The sequence below is a fragment of the Ursus americanus genome, chromosome 24 (genome assembly GCF_024610735.1).
Source record: "Ursus americanus isolate L20-20 chromosome 24, mUrsAme1.1.p, whole genome shotgun sequence".
NCBI classification, from domain to species: domain Eukaryota; kingdom Metazoa; phylum Chordata; class Mammalia; order Carnivora; family Ursidae; genus Ursus; species Ursus americanus.
The window spans coordinates 19,817,762-19,838,274 of NC_142150.1; the positions used below are offsets into that span (position 1 = coordinate 19,817,762).

The window sequence follows — 20,513 nt, forward strand, 5'->3', positions numbered from 1 at the left end:
GCTTCACTGTACTGCAAGATGGCTAGCTGGATTTGGAAACTTCAGGGGCAAAGAATAATAATCTCCTGCCTACGGGACCGAGTGAGTTCGGCCCTAAAGTGGAGCTTTCGTCACTTACTATTTGGTATCTTGCATCTTCGGAAAATTTCCATCAGTTCATCCACTTGTACAAAAGGACCCTATTTTGACACAAAAAAATTTTAATCCCCAATAATCTGACAGGTTAAAATCACACTACTTTTCATTTTCCGTGAGACGAGAAAAAGCACACGATTATTATAACCCCCAGAGCAAGTATTATCCAGAAACTAATAGTAAACAAACCTGGAAGCAGATGGGAGGAGGGAGAAGTTTCATTAGAACGACGGCTGCAGGCGGCACTGGGAACACGCCCCCAGGAACAGGGTGTAAGCCGGGTGCTGTGACACAAGGAGAAGGAGGAATCAGGATGGAAGAATTTCTAGACAGAGCTAAAATCAGAAGTAATTTATATAGAGCGTTCTAGGTCTGTGTTGCTTTGTTCAGGACATTTTAAGTTGCTTTTAGTGCTTTACAGGTTTGACCAACTGAAGTGGAGGAGACAGAGCCGCCTCACCCCCAGGGCCGCTGGGAGGCAGAAAAGGAAATCCAGGGGCAGGACTTCAGTCAGTTTTTGTCAAAGACCATTTCTAAGCTTCATAAACCATGTGTTCGGCAACCCTGTTTAAACTCAACAGTATGTTTAATCATACGGGCCTTGTTCAAATAGGATCTAGAGGGACTACTCCCCGTTAGTAAGTGTAAGTAACACCAAGCAGCGTCACCGACGTGAGCGCCCAGTTGTACGGGCAATTTGTACGAGCAGCATTTCTGCCCAAACGAGTCACTGGAATCTGGATCGTTGAGGGTATTTTTTAAAAGACATTCTTAACTTGCTTCAAAGATTATAGCCAAGTCACTTGTCAGAGTGACCCTGAGTCTAATAATTAACCTGCAATGGAAAGGTCACATCACTCCCCCCCACCTCTGGGTTAAATCAACAAACAGAGGTCTCAGTACTGGATCTAAAGTCATGGCTTACGTGCTAAATGGCGTGGCTGAAATGGAATCATCTGCTGAGTGTCTGGTTTAGGGTATTCTGGTTTTCTATCCACTTCATCTTTCAGAACAGGCACTATAGAAGGAGCTACAACTGGGTCTGGAATTATAGCTGCTAGCTTAGCACGGGAGACATCCTGAAAATGCAGAACAGAAGAATCCTAAACCTGAAAAAGGGACTTGAGTATAATTGTGCAATTCTACAATCTTGAGGATACACTGTGAATAACTGGGTTAAAATCACAGAAAGAGAACTGAGAGGGAGAAGTCAGAAGTGACGGTAAAGACTGTTACAAACACTCAACCAGGAAAGCCGCACGGCTGTCGAGGTGGGCACTTCATAACCTCCCCTAACCCTGCTCAAGCCTTGTTCGACCCCGTGCTGCCGGGTAGCACATTTGCAAGCTTTTTTTGAGTAAATACCTGACTGGGCACCAGGCAGAGAGTGGGGCAATTTGTGAGAAAATTTACAATTTCAGATATTTTTCTGACCCTTCCCTTCCACTAGAATTGAACAATATCAGTTTCTTTAAGTGAAGCTGGGTTAAGTGAAGTCCCACTTCATGAAAGCTAAAATAATCACTAAACTAGTGATTACAATTTTGTTAATGAAATAAATTATTCCCAACATATTGGTTCAGGGAAGAAAGCCGCACCATTTGTCCAGACAGTTCTAGCCATTTATTCCCTCTTTGATGAGGCAAAAAGTAACCTTTCCATTTCATAGAAGGGACTGAAGCTCAAAGAGATTCTGATATTTCCAGTAAAAAGTAGAGGACTGGGAGCACTGGCCTCTGACCACAAACCCATCCACCATCCTCTTTAGTTTATCAGCAGTGCCTCACCAGGGCTGAGAACAGTTCTCCCAGGCAGGTCAAAAGGGACAGTTTGGCCACCTACCAGGAGGGGCCCTGCCCCAGGGGAGTTCCTCTGCTGCAGGCGCTGGTGTCTGTCTGTCCAGACCCAAAAGAGCCCCTTTTGCCATCATCAAGGTAGAAGAACATTTCCCTTTCTCAAAATTTGCTCATAGGCGGTTGGTGGCAAATCTACATGAGTAGGCCCATTGGGAATGGCTTTGTTCCTCCCCCTCTCATGTTTTATATACATGGGAGTATATTTAATCCTTTTCCCCCAAAATAGTTGAAATAGAAACAGAAGAGAGAGAATTCATATTTAAGTAGTAGTTCAATGGAAATAGTAAGAGCTCTATTTTCATTAATCTCCATTTTCATGTTGGCGAAGTTGAAATAGTCCTTGCCAGTAACTTCACACAGGGGTCTTAAAGGTCTTCTGCTTCTCATTGAGAAGTTAAACTAGAAGCTGAACTTAATGATCCCTGAGCAGTCGCCCCTAGTTCTAGAATAGGAAGCTGGGGCTGGCACAGAACTGGGGCTTCCATCAACGAAAAGGTCTGAAGATCAATATGGGTCATTTTCCCCAAACATTTAAATCTGGTTCACACCAGACCAGTGAGACGCAGGCCAGAAGAAGCTGCTGAGGAGAAGATGGTCAAGAGCATCCTCATGCTGGTGGCTTAAAGGGACCAAGCTAGGATCTTGTGGATATGGCTTCCCTTCGGATTTCCATCTTGGTCTTTGTTTTCATGACACAGGGAAGAAAAAATCAAGAAACGATAGAACAGTGTTTTTCTCAGCAAGGGCTATTTCTGGAGCTTCATAAACATTAATCTTTCCCTGTGGCCTGAACAGTTTCAGGGGCCAGATTTCTTTTAGGACTCAGTTGTCTATATAGAGGCGCTCCATCCCAGTTAAGCCCCTTTCCTCAAGCGCCCCCTGAAGTACTGTTTCAAGAGATAAATCCCTTCAGGAACCTTATGGACTTATTAACAAGCTGTGAGGCTTCTTCATTATACCTACAGGAGCTGCATTTGGTTTGAGATCTGTCAAAACACATTCATCAATTTTAAGAACTATTAGAAAAAACATAATACCTGAAATGACATTTTTCCTTCCTTCCACAATACCTTCATGGGCCCACCAGACAGAAGATACAGGGCTCTGGCGATTTCAGGGGAAGGCCGAAAGTGTTTGTTAAATCTCACTCTAATTCTCATTTTGTTCAGTACTTTTGATACTCAGTGTTTCATAAACTCAAGGAAAATCCCTCAACTTTTTTCCTGTTTTCTGAATTTGCTTTAGAGGGATGTGTATCCATAAACTATCCTAAAACACGGGAAAAGTAGGGACACTACACACCTCTCAAGTACATACCTTATAACCAAGTGCTTTTAGTTCGCTTGCTGAGCAAGGATATAAGTCCATGAACTTGTATCTGTCCACCAGTAAAGCTGTTTCTTTGCCTTCATACTCTTCTTTGAATGCCGTAAACCGTCTTTTCTCCACTTTGAGTATGCTAGCTAGATCACCGATGTTACTTTCGAAAGCTAGAAATCGGGCCCAGATTTCTCTGTAATAAATACGAACAGTACTTAATCACTCTGGGTTTGGAACAGGGAGTCCATTTACCAAAAAAGCCTGAAGTTCTCTCCTCCCTTTTTTTAATTAGAAAAAGCTTTTTTAATTAAGATTTCCAAACTACAGGACAGTATAACAAATACCTACAGATCATCATCATTACCTAGATTTCATCATTGTTAATATTTTGCCATATTTGCTTCATCTTCCTTTTGCTTAAGTATTTGAAAGTAAATTATAGATATCAGAACAAGCCTTTTTTTGAGATTTTATTTAGCACATCTTCCTATCCCCTCGTGGTAAGAGACACATGTACCTTAAAGAGGGGTAAACTCTGGGTGAAAGAGCTGAAAAAGGAACACATACAGACTTCCAATTTCTCCTGAAGAATGTGGCTTCACCATTTTGTTTAGTGGCATGAATTATTATGTGGAACACATTCTTCACGCAATATATGAATAAAAATATATCCTAAAACCTAACATGATTGCTCTTTTTTTCCTCATTAACATGGATTATTTGGGACATATCTGTACCTCAGAACTGTTGTGACAACAGCCAAAATTAATTCTCTGAGACTCTACTGAAGTGTCACTAAACACCTCTGCCCTAAAGTAACACACTGAATGCCTACTGCATACCCAGAATAGAACTAGCACAAAAAGCCTACGTTGGCAGACATTACTGTTACTCGATGAGATAAGGTTTGGAAAGGTTATGAAATATATCCAGGGTATAACCGACTGAGCTGGAATTTGAACCCAAGACTCCAAAGTCTCATTATTTCCACTGTATCACTATACCGTGTTCATCTGTTTGACAAAACTGACAGAGTCAAAAACATAAACCAGGGATGTAATATGTCAAACAAACTTTCAATATGTAAGAGTTTTTGCCCTCGAGTAAGGTAAAATTTTCATAACTTTTATTTGTTCATATCAGTTTCTAGGGCATAGTAAACTAGGAAGATATATTAAAACAATAATAAATGGCTAACACGTCTCTCAAAACAATTTTACTCAGTATACAAACATTCCAAAAAAAATCTTAGGCAGGCATTTGTAAATTAACCTTCAAGAGAGAAGGAAAATTTCTCCTGAAACTGACAAACAAACGTTCATCCACAGATCACAATTCAAGTATTAAAGCTACCATCAGAACCCGACCAACAAGTTTTCCCAACAGCTTACCCAGACTTCTCAGGAGGAAGGCTTCCAGAGGTTAAGACTCGTTCAAACAAAACTCGGGTATTATTGTCCTCTAGGATATAAAAAAAGATTTTAAATATTGAAAAATTACATTTTACAATCAACAGTGTATTTACACGTGTCATCTCGTTTAATTCTCACAAAAATCCTCTGCAGAAAGGTAACTATTTCCCCAGTCTTTATAGATGAGTTAACCTGGGGTTCAAAACGATTGAGTTGGGGATGCCTGGGTGGGTCAGTCCATTAAGCGTCTGCCTTTGGCTCAGGTCATGATCCCAGGATCCTGGGATTGAAGGCCCGCATCGGGCTCCCTGCTCAGTGGGGAGCCTGCTTCTCCCTCTCCCTCTGCTGCTCCCCATGCTTGTGCGCTCTCTCTCTGACAAAATCTTTAAAACAACAACAACAAAAACAAACGACTGAGTTGATCTGGCTGTTACTGAGCTGGAACTAGAAGCCAGGTCTTTTTACCTGTAGTTCAGCCCTCCTCCTGTATAGACTGCATTTACGTCAGACCAGTTATAACAGTGTGATATCTGCACAAGGTATCCCACTGGCTTTTTATCTTTTTTTAAAAAATATTTATTTTCTTATTTGAGAGAGAAAGAGAGCATGAGCGGGGTGAGGGGTAGAGGGAGAAGCAGACTCCCCACTGAGCAGGGAGCCCAAGGGGGACTCAATCCCAGGACCCTGAGATCATGACCTGGGCTGAAGGCAGACACTTACCGACTGAGTCATGCAGGCGCCCCCCCACTGGCCTTTTAAAAATAATAAAAATTATATATCTGCTGATATTGTGTCAGACGACAGTTTTAAAATACATGGAATGTGATGGATGGCAAGCTCAAATTTATATATAGGTGATTTTCTTATTTTGCATCACCAGGACTACTCTCTATATAACTAAATTCTTATATAGGTACAATTAAAATTTAAGTCTTGGGAGGTCCCCTGTAGTGGAAGTGGGAAAAATGTGTGACACTTCTTCCTAAGGGATCTATTAAAATTTAAGAATCCAGCAGTACATTTACTAACAAGCCTTGAACTGTGTATTTTAAACGGGGGCATTTATGGTATATAAACTATTCCTCAATAAAGTTGTTTTAAAAAAAAATACAGCAGAGTGTTGGTTTTTATTGCCTCAGGGTAGTTATTCGGTGTTTGCTATAGTCCCTACGCAAAGTTAAACCAAGAGATTAAATGTATTGAACCAAAGATAGCACCATATTCATGGCTTTCATCTTAACATATTGTACTTCAAAAAATAAGTAAATCTTGTATTTTATTCTTTTGGTTTAACCCAAGCTTTGCTCCAGACACACTTTCTACCATTCCACATAACTTTCCCACTGCTTTACATGCTGTGTTCTCTACCTGGAATAAATGCATTTTCCTCTATCTTTTCCTGGCTAACTACTGTTCGTCCTTCAAGACCCGTCTCATGTTGCCCCTAGAACGGCACTGTCCAACAGAAATATAATGCAAGCTGCATACATAATTTAAATTTTCTGCTAGCCACATTTAAAAGAGTAAAAGGTGAAATCAATTTTAATGTATTTTATTTAACCCAAAGATATCTAAATTATTTTGGCATGTAATAAGAAAATTAAGATATTTTACGGTTTTTTTTTTTTATTTTTGTACTGACTCTTTGAAATCTGGTATGTATTTTACACTTCCCACCCCATCTCATTTTGGCCTAGCCACATTTCAGGGGCTCAATTCTTAGTGGTCTAGTGGATATCACAACTGCACAGCACAGCTCTAGAACTTAAACCATACTCTCTTCACTGTGCTTCAAAGTAGTTCATTCAGGGCTCTATTATAGTAGCACATTTTTTTTTTATGATTGCCACCATCATCCTAAGTAGTTAACATTTACAGTATGCATACGACATTCCATGTATAAGTCAAACACATGCAAAAAGTCATCTAAATCTCTCAACAATCCTATGAGAGGCACTCTTATGACCGTTCTGCAGATGAGAAATGGGAAACAAGATTATATACCTAACCCCAGAACTCACACTACAACTAAGCACCAAACAATGACGCAGTTATGTTTACACACCCGATTCCCCCATGAGAATGCTCTGAGAATAGGAATGGGGTCCTATTCACCTTCGTATTCCCAGACTGCAGTAACCAGAAGGTACTGAATAAATGATGAATAGATGGGTAGATGGATGAACAAATGAAAGAACTGTGTAAAACACTGATTTTTGGAAGACAATGCTGATATCAGATATCTGCATTTTTAGAATAACATACTAGTAACTATTCTAAAAAAAAATACAGCAAAATAATTTGCAATTGTTGAGGAACTTTTTTTTTTAAGGAACATTAATTTTTTTTTTTTTAAGATTTTATTTATTTGACAGACACAAGCAGGGGGAGTGGCAGGCAGTGAGAGGGAGAAGCAGGCTCCCCACAAGTAGGGAGCCTGATGCGGGGCTCGATCCCAGGACCCTGGGATCATGACCTGAGCCAAAGGCAGACACTTAACCGACTGAGCCACCCATGTGCCCAAGGAACATTAATTCTATAAGAGAAAAATTTTTAATTAAATGCTCTGTCTCATTTTTCAGAGTTAAGTCCTTTTCCAGAGTGTAAAATCACTAAGCTAAAATACCAAATCGTATTTAAGTTTTATTCTTTTCCACTACATAGGTATAAAGAATGCTATATTTTTTAAAAGTATCGTTCAAAGCATTGCTATATAGCTGTGATATCTCACTCATTTACATGGCACATAATTGTACATTTTTTTCTTTCTTTTTCTTTTTTTTTAAAAGATTTATTCATTTGAGAGAGAGAGAGAGAGAGAGAGACAGAGAGAGCACAAGCAAGGGGAGAAGCAGAGAGAGAAACAGACTCCCCGCTGAGCTGGGAGCCCGACATGGGGCTCGATCTCAGGACCTGGAGATCATGACCTGAGCTGAAAGCAGATGCTTAACCATCTGAGCCACCCAGGCGCCCCTGTACATTTTTTTCTGAAACCAACTTTTATACCAGATCATTTCAAAAGTCAAGAAATTACATGTACTGGACTACAGGTAACTAGACTAAATGAGACACATACATACATATACATTATAGGAATCCCCCAGCTCAGTGCCTGGTATAAGGTCAGATATTAGTAAAAGACGGCCATTATTATTACAACAGGATAGAGAAATAAAGATGGTAATAAACATAATGTTTCTTTTTGAAATCTCTTCCCCAACAGCCTCCAAGCACTTCACTTTACTACTCGGGCATCTTTGAGTTTTGGTGGCTAGATATTTGTTGTCTATTCCTCCACCCCCACCCAGGAAATAAGAGATGATTTGCCCAGAGTCGTCAGAGACGAGCATGAGTGACTCTTTTTCCCAAGGCTGAATTTGTGGCTTTATCCTACTGGTGATGGGACTTCACTGAGGAGGTATTAAAGACCATTCTGCAGAGTCAAAAGCATCTACCATTACTCAAATACAAATTCATGGTGGAGGCCACAAATATTTCCTGAGTGCCTATTAGTGCCTGGTTCCAGGGTGACAACAGAATTAGAAAACATTTGAGAAAGAAAGAAACCCAGCAACGTACATTCAGAGAATGATACTGATGGTTTAGTATTAATTACATAACCATTATAGATCTAGAATTGACTTACCATTGAGGTGAGAAAGATAGTCAATATAGGCCAAGACATATTCTGGAATGTCTCCATATTTCTTTAGACCCAGCTCAAAAATCTTAAAGGCAACAGATTTGTCCTAGAAGTAGAGAGGAATGTACTGATTTCTATGAAATGTCAGACAAGATACTCAAAACAATATTAAAACTAGGACACCTAAGTAAGTTACATTAAGCATTAAAATGGAAATTAAAATCATATTAAGTAAAAACTGCTGAGTTAAAAACCAAGGTGTTTAATAAGGCATAAATTAGCCAGCAGAGGGGATCTGGATGATGCTCCATATACTTTCACACAGATACACTGAGACTTCCTTTATGATCCGGAGCAATTAAAACTTAAGGACAGAAACTAGGACTACCTTTCTTTTGATTAATGTATCTCAGATGAAAGAAACTATTTTACCTTTATATTCTATTTCGGCACTTACCTTACTACAGTAATACTCCATGAGTGCTGCAGTGACATAGACATGGTGGCGAGTTCTGGTATCTTCTCTTGCTTTTTTAAATATCATTCTTCCAGATTTGATACCTTCTGCTCTTCTTGCAAATTTCATATATTGGATATATACCTATGCAAAAAAAAAAAAAAAAAAGGCATTTCTTTACTACAGATTAGGTAGAATGTGATCCCTGGAGCATCCAAAACAGTATCACCTCATTCCCATACTAGTATGTTTCCCATATAAGAAAACAATCTTGAATACCCGAGATAGCAGGAAGTAAGCTTATAGATAGTGCTCTATTTAAGTCCATAAGCAAATATTTTCTGGTATTAAGGATGCATGCAAATTAATTTTTTTAATGCAAATGAATTTTTAAAAATTGATACAGAATTCACATACCACAGAATTCACCCTTTAAAGTGTACAATTTAATGGTTTTTAGTATATGCTTGAGGCTGTACAATCATCACTACTAATTCCAGAATATGCAATTAAATTTTAAGGAAGGAATAAAAGTAAAACTACTAGAAAACTTCCATTAATAAATGCCAACACCTAGAAACGCAAGATTTAATCTAATACAAGTATGTTTAATATGTTTAACTTTACATTTTCTTCGTTTAGTGCTTTAAAAGCCCACTAACTCTATTTTTTCAAAGATCATATAATGTAACTTTACTGATAAACTATTAATGAGCCATTTTATACTCAGCACCACAGAGTGTCCAATACATGATAAGTATGTAATATTTGTTCAATGAACAAATCTTTCCGGACTAAGAGTAGAGTCCTGATTTGCCCAGTTTTGACAATGTCAAACTACCTTACCCAGTTTTGACAGATGGATGGATGAAGGGATGAATGAACTATGAGTTCCTTGAGGAAAGAGATTTTGTCTAACTTGTCATTATACTTCTGGAATCTAGCATGGTGCACGGAGCAGTTTGCTACATGAATTTTGAAATGATGAATAAATGCAAGCAACGGGAACAGTGGAATCCCAACACAAACAAACAAAAAGCAGTATAGATTTGACTTGAGGCAGAGGTCCAGGGCCGCATGCACTGGCCTGTCCCCCTCCCCTCTGGGTGAAAGATCTTCATTGCATTTTTACAGAAACTCGGGGCTCTGAAAACCACTGTTATGGAGCAAAATTCAGGATAAAGTGAGTTCCTGTCCAATTCCTTCCCAGACTGTTGGCTTCTCTTGTTTCCATTTATTTAAAAAGAAATACTTATTAGGCAACAATTATGTGGCATAAATGACTTTACACCACGATCATGAGGAAGGCGTCAGAGAAAGCACCACTGCTTCATACTGCTGCATTTAAAAAAAAACTGAGGGGGTGCCTGGCTGGCTCAGTTGGTACAGCGTGTGACACTTGACCTCAGGGGTGTGAGTTCAAGCCCCACACTAGGTGTGCAGCCTACTTAAAATAAGTAAAATAGTAAGAAAAGAAAGAAAGAACAGATCAGTAATTGACCAGGAAGGGGTCACATGAGGGAATTTCTGTGAGGTGATTGAAGCGTTTTGTATCTTAATTGTAATGGTGGTCCCATGACTCTATGTTATCGGTCAAGATTTATAGAAGTATGCCAAAAAAAGTGAATTTTAATGTATGTAAATGAAAAATCTTTGTTAAAGCTGACTGCAAAGGTGGTAAGAGACATAATGTTACTCACCAAGGTGGGGTCAATATCCTCAATTGCCAGAAGTCTGTTATATATACTGTGAACTTTCTCATACTTCATGCGACTCTAAGGTGGTAGAGAAGAAGTGGATATAAATATACATTCATAAACAAGCAGGATTTGAGCTCTGAGGAATCCAGAGGCTGCACCCAACAATGGCACCTGCTTTGAGCATAAATATATAATGAGCTGAGGACTAATAACTGTTCATTTTGCACCATCTCTACTAAAACCAATATGCCTGGCAAAGAAGCAGCCAGAAAAAAATTTAATCCTGCAGTAAAAAATCCAATTATAAGAAAGTTCTAAATATTGTTACTGACCTCTTCGTAATCTGCATACGCAAAATAAAGAAGCATATTCTTCTTTAATAAAGTGCTTATGGCTCTTTCATATATGTTAGCAGCTTCATCACTAAATAACTTGGCATTATTCATATCCTAGGAGAACAAAAAAGAAAGTTCACTCTTTAATAATTTTCATACAGCTGAAAGAGAATGAAATAGATACTCTCATATATACATATGGACACATATACATTTCTGGATTCTAAAAAAATTCCAAAGACTTCTTCCATATGTTACTTAACATACAGAAGAATCATGCAAGTATTCTAAATGGTTCATCATTTTAATAGATTAAAAAACAACCCCTATATTTTAATTCTAAGGTAGCCACATATAACAGTGTCACTAAGCTTTATATTGACATAAGAGTCACATTTTCAACACCTATACTTCATTACCAAAATTCAGTGTTATGTTTTTAGCAAACTATTGCTCTATTAAAACCATGAAAAGGCCAAACGTTGGGAGAGGAATACTTACCCCCTTTTCTGCCAGCAGTTTACTTGACTGCTCAAGATACTGGGCAGCTTCATACCAAATATCAGGGTGATGGCCCAGTACAAGCAGGCACTGTTCATAAGCAAACATAACTAGGGAAGACATTCACAACATTCAATTAAAATAAATATTATTTATGAACTATCAGTACAAGCATCACTATTAACTTAGTAGGCTAAAACAGGGCCCTCAATAATGAATGATAATTAGAAATAAAAGCTGTAGTGATTTCTGGAACCACTATCCACCCAAGCCCCATCAAATCAAATTAGTATTTACTGAACACAAACTATATGCTAGGGAATGTGAGCGATACTGTCACTGTATCAGTGACTAAGACTAAGACTAAGACTAAGACTTCCTATACTCAAGGAGCCTGCCTGTGTTGGGCAGGTATCACGAAGGCAATTATAAAAAGCAATCACTATTATGAGGAGGAAAGTGCAGTGCACTCTTGAACTTGCAGGCGCAGAACTTAGCATAGTTTAGGGACTCAAGAAAGGCTTCCCTAAGGAACTGACATCTAAAGCGAAACCTGAAGAAGGGACAGAATCTGGTCAGATGAGAGAGTAAGGGGAGCTCAGGAAGGAACAGGGAACATGGTGTAGGCAAGGAACACTATCTGCAAAGGCTTATAGATAAGAGTAAGACAAGACTGAGGAATTGTTTAAAGTTCCAAATTCTAGTTCTGACAGTAGCAGTTGTTTCTATCAGACTAACTCTCCTGAAAATAAAAATCATAAACCAAAAAATACATGAAACATATTTAAAGGCATGGGAGACAGATCAAAAGAAACCAATGGCCAAGACAGAAACCAAAGAACATTGAGCCCTTAAAAAATCAGAACCACACAGGGTAAGACTTTTCCCCTCAGGGACACATCACTGTGTGTATAGTTCTGGGATAGATAGATCTCAAGTCAAATACTGAAGTCTTGCTGGCTTGAGGCAAGTAACATTGCATTCTGAGCTATGAGAACAGGTAGAAAATTAAGGGGAAAATCCCCCCCAAAGAGAGAGCCACAGAGGATGGAGCCTGAATATCTGAGCATAAATGCCCTCAAATCTTTAGCTGGCCTCCAACATATACTTACACAGGGAAGAATACAAAGAGCTCAAGTGGAAAGCACAGCTGGAAGGCTGACAGAGCTGTATAGGTTTCTCAGCACCTGCCCACTGTAATGGAGATCAAGTTTAGAATCTGAGTCCCATCAAGTTAGAGGGTCTGGGCAAACACCTTGAACTTCCCATTTTGTTTAAGGACTAAAGACTTTGTCCCAGGACAAAGAGATTTACTGTGAAATTAAAAGCAAAACTAAAACAGATCCATCCTAACAAGGTCCAGGTGATCTTGTCAGTAATTTAACTCCCTGCTAAAATGAAACTCAACATTTTTCAGAGGAAGATGACAGAACCCAGTCTTTACAATGTATCGTTTGTACATTTGTATAATGTCCAAAAGAAAAATTTTCAATGTCTAGACTCTGACAAAACAGGAAGATGTGACCCACAGTCAAGAGAAAAAGGAACCAGGGGCGCCTGGGTGGCGCAGTCGTTAAGCGTCTGCCTTCGGCTCAGGGCGTGATCCCAGCGTTCTGGGATCGAGCCCCACGTCAGGCTCCTCCACTGGGAGCCTGCTTCTTCCTCTCCCACTCCCCTGCTTGTGTTCCCTCTCTCGCTGGCTGTCTCTGTCAAATAAATAAAAAAAATCTTTAAAAAAAAAAAAAAAAAAAAGAGAAAAAGGAACCAATTCCATGATGGCCCACATGTTGGAAATCAGCAAATGAGGACTTTGGAACTACTGTTATAGATATGTTCAAGGATATAAAGAAAAAGATGGTAATAAACCCAGAAACTCAATAGAGAAATGAAAACTATAAAAAAGAAACTATAAAAAAATACAATATTTTTTTAAAAGTAGACTCCATGTTGGGTGTGGAGCCCAACATGGGGCTTGAACTTATGACCCTGAGATCCAGACCTGGACACTTAACCAACTGAGCCATCCAGGCCTCCCTTTTTTTTTTTTTTTTTCCTTAAGTAGGTACCACACCCAGTGTGGAGCCCAATGCGGGGCTTGAACTCATGACACTGAGATCAAGACCTGAGTTGAGATCAAGTTGGAGACTTAACCTACTGAGCCACCCATGTGCTCCCCAAAAGTTCTTGAATGGAAATTTATAGAATTGAAAAGTATAATATCTGATGAAGAATTCACTGGATGGGTTTAACAGCAGTTTGGATATGATAAAACACAGATGGAGATAGATCTATAGAACTTATTGAATCTGAAGAACATAAGAGAAAAAAAAGACTGGAGGTAAAAAATAACTTATGGGATAATATCAAGTGGCTGAACATACATGTAACTGGAGTCCCAGGAGGGTTATTCTTGTTACCTCTTTTTGTGATAAGTGTCTGATCTTCTGTACGAAGAGGGTTGCTCTTTTCCCACTGTATGTATTTCTTCCACATATCCACCTGCTGGGCTTCTTGGGGAGTATTCTGAGGAGGCACTGAGGGAGCATTGCGGTCCAAACCTTTCATTACTGTCTCATATTCCTAGATAACAAGCATTTAGAATTCTGCGGTGAGCCTAAGAACAACTCAGATATGTGGAATGGAGTTGATCCATTTGGAATACTTTGTTCCAAATGCCTATTTTCCCCAAATACCACTTTGTTAATGTAATCTAAAACTACCGAAGAGCAGGGAGAAAGGTAACAGAGGGTTACTTACCGAAGAACAGGTTCCCAGGTCTGAGTGAACAGAACACCCCTGGGCCCTCTCTGCAGGTGATCTAGGAGGTCACTCTCCAGGACAGAGGAGTTGACAGAACAATATGACTGATGATCTGGTGGCATCATTATTGCCATCTTTGGAGAAACTGTCTGTCTTTTAAAATTTCAATAGTTTGTATTTCTAGGCTATCTTCCCTACTTCTAACAGTGTCAATGAATGGAAAGGTATGCACATAAGACAAAAATCTGGCCCTGAGAGCTATGAGACCACAAAGCAGTACAGTATTCAGGTGTGTATGAGCACACTGGAGGAAAGCATAAGAACTACTTCACCAACTGTAGGCAGAACCTTGTCTCCATGTCCTGTTCAAGTATTTTAATAATTTCTTCCAAACTTGAGTTATTCTATTTTTGTCCTTCAACATGTGTGTAAAGAGGTATTTCATTTCAAATATATCTGCTCAGATGATGAAATTAATTGTCATTGGTTAAGACTGCTAATAATTGAAAATGTCAAGAAGAACACCAAACAGGGAAAGCTCTTGTATAAACAACATACTCATCAAAAGAAGTGAACTGTTGGAATTCCATACCTTTGCTACACGCCTAGCATTCATATAATCTCGACTCCTATCTTCAATCATTTTCTTAGCTAAATGAATATTGATACCCTAGGAAAAAACAAAGAGAAATGTATATTATTTTAAAATTAAGTATGTTTTAATATTAGCACAATACAGTTAATTTGTGCATTTACGAAATCATTTAAAATTCTAAATTTTAAAAGATTTTGTTAATAAAATAAAGGTCAATCACATTACATGCTTCAGGGATCAAGGAGGATCTGCTTATATCTGTTAGGGGCTGGTAGTAAGTCTCCATGTATCAAGAATTTCTAAAGATAAGGAATGATTTAGAAAGGGTCTATTATGCGGCGCCTGGGTAGCGCAGTGGTTAAGCATCTGCCTTCGGCTCAGGGCGTGATCCCAGCATTCTGGGTTCAAGCCCCACATCAGGCTCCTCCACTAAGAGCCTGCTTCTTCCTCTCCCACTCCCCCTGCTTGTGTTCCCTCTCTCGCTGGCTGTCTCTCTCTGTCAAATAAATAAATAAAATAAAAAAAAGAAAGGGTCTATTATTTCATATAAAATTCTATTAATAAAAAATGCTATACAGATTCATCAGGGTGAATAGCCAGCACTTTGCTTTAAAAGCCCTTTTCTAACTAGGTCTGTGTTAACTTTTTTTTTTTTTAAGATTTTATTTATTCATTTGAGAGAGAGAGAGCATGTGTGAAGGGGAGGAGCAGAGGGAGAGGGAGAAGTAGACTCCCCACTAAGCAGCCCCCCGCTCCCCCGGCCCCAATGCGGGGCTGGATTCCAGGACTGAGAGATCATGACCGGAGCCGAAGGCAGAGGCGTAACCAACTGAGCCACCCAGGCGCCCCAGGTCTGCATAACTTTAAAAATAAATGCAGAAGTAGCATGGAGATATAAATGTTATCTTTCATACTTAGTAGTTCTCAAATAGTAGTTCAAGCATTCCTGTTCTCCAAGACCCTTTAGGGGGTCCAAGGAAGTTTCTAAGAGGCTACATGATGCTCAATATCATAACACTTTGGATTTAGAAGCAGATATGAAAATGTTCTATTAAGCAAGGTAGAGATTTATAAATATATAAAACAAGACCACTCTTCTCACTAAATTTTTTCTTGTTTTGGAAAATAGTTTTTTAATGCTATTTATGTTAAAATGTAAGGAGTATATTATTGCGAAATTCAAATGAATTAAAAATTTCTTGGAAATTTCTCAGTTTTAACCTCAATATGCTAAATACTGATAGATAAAAGTCACATTAACATTAAAAGTTCTTTGTAGAGTTCAACAATTTTTAAAATCCCCAAACCAAAAAACTTGAGAACAATTTCTCATGCCTATGAGGGAACAGTTTCTTTTTTCTTTTTTTAAAGATTTATTTATTTGACAGAGAGAGAGAGTGAGAGAGCACCAGCAGAGGGAGCAGCAGGCAGAGGGAGAGGGAGAAGCAGGCTCCCGACATGGGGCTCAATCCCAGGACCCTGGGATCATGACCTGAGCTGAAGGCAGACACCCAAGGGACTGAGCCACCTAGGTGCCCCGAGAGAACATTTTCAACACCCTATTACATAGTTCTTCCCCATCACAACGGATATATGAGAAACCTTCTTTTAACGATACAGCTTATTTGGCATGTATGTTTATATATATGAGCTGATTAGCTCAGCTGCTTAAAAAATATGCCAGTGAGACAAAGATCTTGGACTGCAGCCCCACTGCAAGCCAATAAATCACAGCACTGTAACTACATGAAAGACCTGCAAGGCAACTGATAATTACTACCGGAAACAATTCTAATAAGGTCCCATTTCATAAGAGATGAATGACAATGTGTATGTATGACTGTGTGGATATGGTTTAGCATTGAATATAAGTGGTTTTGTATGAATTATAATTTCTCCTAGTAGTAACTCAGTAATATTAGAAGACTCTCAAAACCTGACAAAAACATTAGGGGTAGTTCTCTGATTACAATCAGTATAAAAACAGACCTGTGTAGCACTAATATCCAGGTACCTTATACTAGAGAGGCTAGAATTCATAAATCCGCAATGCATAAAAATTAAAAACAAACAAAATTAAAAATGGCCTAGTTATACTAATGAACTACTCTGGCCTACTTTACCTCTTCATACTTGTTATAGTCTCTCCAGAGTTGTTCAATGTTGATCATTGGATTAACACAACCTCGTTGATAAACTCTTCGGACAGCTGTTATTCTCTGATTTTCTGCATAAGATCCAACAGCTTCCCTGGCAGTGGATTAAAAAAATGCCATCAATTATATTATAGTTAAAGCAACTGTCACATGAAAAAAAAAACTGTAAGAATACTTACACGCCTTTTAAGAAATTGATGTAATCCACCCAAATCTAAGAAATAAAATAAAATGTCAGTATCTTTCTTGATATTTTCAAATTTATTAAGTATATATATGGAAAAAATTTAACTCTACCTGATAAGACATAATTTCCATTCCAATTTTATCTAGTGCAAAGTCATATGCTTGAGCCATTTTTTCTCTGAAAAAAATGTGAAAGACATGTTTGCTTATTTTTAAGATTTTATTATTTTTTAAGGATTTTATTTTAAAACAATCTCTGTACCCAACGTGGGGCTTGAACTCACAACCCCAAGATCAAAAGTCACATGCTCTACCATCTGAGCTAGCCAGCCACCCTCTTAAAGATTTCATTTTTAAGTAATCACTACACCCATTGCGGGTTTCAAACTTATAACCCCGAGATCAAGAGTCATATGCTCTATTGACTGAACTAACCAGGCACCCTGAAAGACATGTTTTTTTAAAAACAAGTATTTGTTATTAAAATATATCTACAACTAAAACATATGGGGCGCCTGGCGGGCTCAGTCGGTGGAGCATGTGACTCTTGATCTTGGGGTTGTGAGTTTGAGACCCATATTGGATGTAGAGATCACTTAAAAATAAAACCTTTAAAAAAAAAATAAACCAATCATAACTTCTGATCATATGATCAAAACAGCATTTGAACCTTTGTATAAGCAAAAATGTAAAGATTTCTAAGTATATAAAGTAGTTTTTTGTGTTTAGTTTGTCAATGTCATTAATTTATATACTTTATTTTACCTACTGTTTGTGAGCTTATCAGAGATAAAGCCCCTGTTTCACTTATCCTTATATCCTTTCGATTGCCTAATCTTACATGTAGCAGATTCAAATGTGGAACTATCTGGTTCTCTGATTAAGGAGGTAAGTTATGTCTGAAGATGTATCAGCTCTGAAGTAAAATTTAGGAAGAAAGAACTTCCTCTTCAACATAAGATAAAAGATAATGAGGAAAAGGAAATAAAGATAGAATTCTGGTTATAGAAATAATTTGCTTGTTTGTTATACACAAGAATAGCTACTTGAGAAAGTCCATTATTGAGTTTCCGTGAAGATGGATCCGCGGGTGTAAGTCAAGTGGGGAGCTACACTACGAGAGAACTGTCAAGATGCCTTTGAATACGTAGGCAGCACGCTGCAGTAAGCTGCCAAGAGTAGTGCTATGACAAGTAATAAGACACTTTTTATGAAGTTTGACAACAAGCCTGCCGACGAAGTGATCTGGTGTTGCAAATGTACAGTGTTTCAACATAGAAGAAGGGCTTGGGTGATTCAATTCTCCAGAATAAGACTTTCTTTGAAGCACGTGTTCCGAGTTCTACTGATTTCGCAGAGAACCCTCACTTTCTGAATTCTTAAGTCTCTTCTCCTCAGAGTAAAGAGAAGGTGTGAGTTTCTGTGGGATTGACTGTGTGCCTGGAGATGACCTGCATTCTTAAGATCTTGTTTTAACTTACTTGTAACTTGGCAGTTTACCCTTGGTCTCTCGAACATATGAAAGATAACACTTCCATAAATCAATGTGCAAAACCTTCATAAGGCATCTCTGAAATAGCTATAAATACAAAAAATATTATCAGAATCCACAGTTAAATAAATTCCACATGTACATGGGCAAAATTGAACATCAAAAAAACAAATTCAGCTGTTTTCATGAATTTATCTTCTTACAGATAAATGGTAAATTTAACAAATCCCTCCTATTTTCAGTTTAGATAATCAAAATCATTCTGATGATTTTGGTCAGTGGAGTATAAATATTTTCTTTTCCAAAATTTTTATTATGAACATCTTCAAGCATACAAAAAAAGTTGAATAAGTACAATGAACTCCTATATAATCACTACCTAGATGCAACAATTGTTACCATTTTACTATATTTGCCTATATGTGTTAAGTCCTAAGTTAAATTTCAGCATAAAATTCAAAATATGCTTATGAGGACTCACCTTTTCAACCTTGTCATAATTTTTAGCTTTTATCTGAAGAGAAATAGAGAAAAATACAGAATTAACATTACTGTTTTTTAAGTATTAAAACACCATGCCAGAGTTTTTTGACTAATCTTGCATCCCTACACTTATGCCTTATGTAAATAGATTCTACACATACAGCTTTTCATACAATCATTTATGTTGAAATTTTATAAATTTCAAATTTTGTAAAATTATAGTTACAAGGAGGATGCAGAAATATATACAAGACATAGCTGAATAAAGCTTTATGTATCTACTGAAGACAAACTTTACTTAAAGCTTATTTTCCCTGAATAGCTACTACTAGAACAAACCGAGTATGGTAGCAAAAAGATTTGCTAACTTTGACTACAATTAAATTTTAGTCACCCAGTCAACCTACTATATTCTAGGCATTGTGGTAGGAACTGCAGCTACCACAGTGAACACGACATGTACAGTGTCTACCTGTGTCCTCAGAGGACTTAGAATTTTATGGGGAAAAGTAGAGCCAAAATGGGGGAAATATAGGGTGCTTTCGGTGCACTTAGGGGGAGCATAAAACTCAGACTTGGGGATTTGCAAAAAACTTCCTGAACAAAGTGAAGATGTTAAGGATGAGGCATTAGGCTGGTTAAGGAAGGGAGGAGTTATTCCAGGCAGGAGGAATAACATGTGCAAAGACCAAGGTTAAATATTATTAGATACCCCTTTCTTTGAGTATTTTCATCAGATGATACGTGGATAATTTGGTTCGAGAAATCTTGGCTTGTGGTCCTTTTCTCTCTGTAGTATATATAAATTTTCTCAGTTCTCTGGCTTAAGGTGATATAGATGAGAATTTTGATGACAGACATTTTTTCTTTTGCTGATAAGTTGCTCTTTCTCTCTGGAACTTGTAGGATTTCCTCTTGATCTTCGGAATTCACAAATTTTATGAGGATATGCCTAAGTTTTGCACTTTGAGGCAGCTCAGTCAGGCTCTGGAGTCAGACGTCTTGGGTTTACACTGACTATCCGCTTAACCTTTTTCCTTATCTGAATAATGGGGACGATGGTACCCATTTTGTAAGGCTGTTAATAAGGACTCAGTGAGTTAATATTAAGCCATTGGAACACTGCCTGGCAAAGTGAGCACATAGTAATTGCCATTTACTATTCTATTAGCACAGATTCTGCCTGGAATTCAGCATGCCCTCTGAAGTTACAGATACAGGTATCTTTCAGCTCAAGAATTTTTAAAAAAATTACTGCCTCTCTTCCATCTGTTTTTTTTTTTTTCTTTTAGAACTCCTATTATACACATTAGATCTCCTTGTTCTATCCTCAAAACCTATTATTTTTACCCTGTCTTTGAATTTTGGTCCAGGTTTAAAACTATTTCTTCCACTAGATTTTCCAGCCCAATAATTAGGTCTCCATGTTACCATTCTCTTCCATTTGACTTACTGCTATAATTAGTTCAAAAATAATGGGTT

The 20,513-nt window shown here is 38.1% G+C and overlaps 1 protein-coding gene across 3 annotated transcripts in view; it reads right to left on the minus strand.

Moving 5' to 3' along the window:
* Positions 1-20,513, minus strand: part of CSTF3 (cleavage stimulation factor subunit 3) — a 67,702-nt gene that overhangs the window by 1,806 nt on the left and 45,383 nt on the right. For all 3 annotated transcript variants that reach the window (XM_087854735.1, XM_045808536.2, XM_045808537.2), the window contains exons 4-20: positions 19,030-19,062; positions 18,538-18,635; positions 17,168-17,234; positions 17,050-17,084; positions 16,838-16,964; positions 14,712-14,789; positions 13,777-13,939; positions 11,360-11,469; positions 10,856-10,972; positions 10,524-10,598; positions 8,824-8,967; positions 8,370-8,472; positions 4,703-4,772; positions 3,309-3,504; positions 1,061-1,214; positions 325-419; positions 119-179 (exon numbers count right to left, since the gene is read on the minus strand). In XM_087854735.1, the coding sequence (XP_087710861.1) occupies positions 119-179; positions 325-419; positions 1,061-1,214; positions 3,309-3,504; positions 4,703-4,772; positions 8,370-8,472; positions 8,824-8,967; positions 10,524-10,598; positions 10,856-10,972; positions 11,360-11,469; positions 13,777-13,939; positions 14,712-14,789; positions 16,838-16,964; positions 17,050-17,084; positions 17,168-17,234; positions 18,538-18,635; positions 19,030-19,062 (1,726 nt within the window). The remainder of the gene's footprint in view (positions 1-118; positions 180-324; positions 420-1,060; positions 1,215-3,308; positions 3,505-4,702; positions 4,773-8,369; positions 8,473-8,823; positions 8,968-10,523; positions 10,599-10,855; positions 10,973-11,359; positions 11,470-13,776; positions 13,940-14,711; positions 14,790-16,837; positions 16,965-17,049; positions 17,085-17,167; positions 17,235-18,537; positions 18,636-19,029; positions 19,063-20,513) is intronic.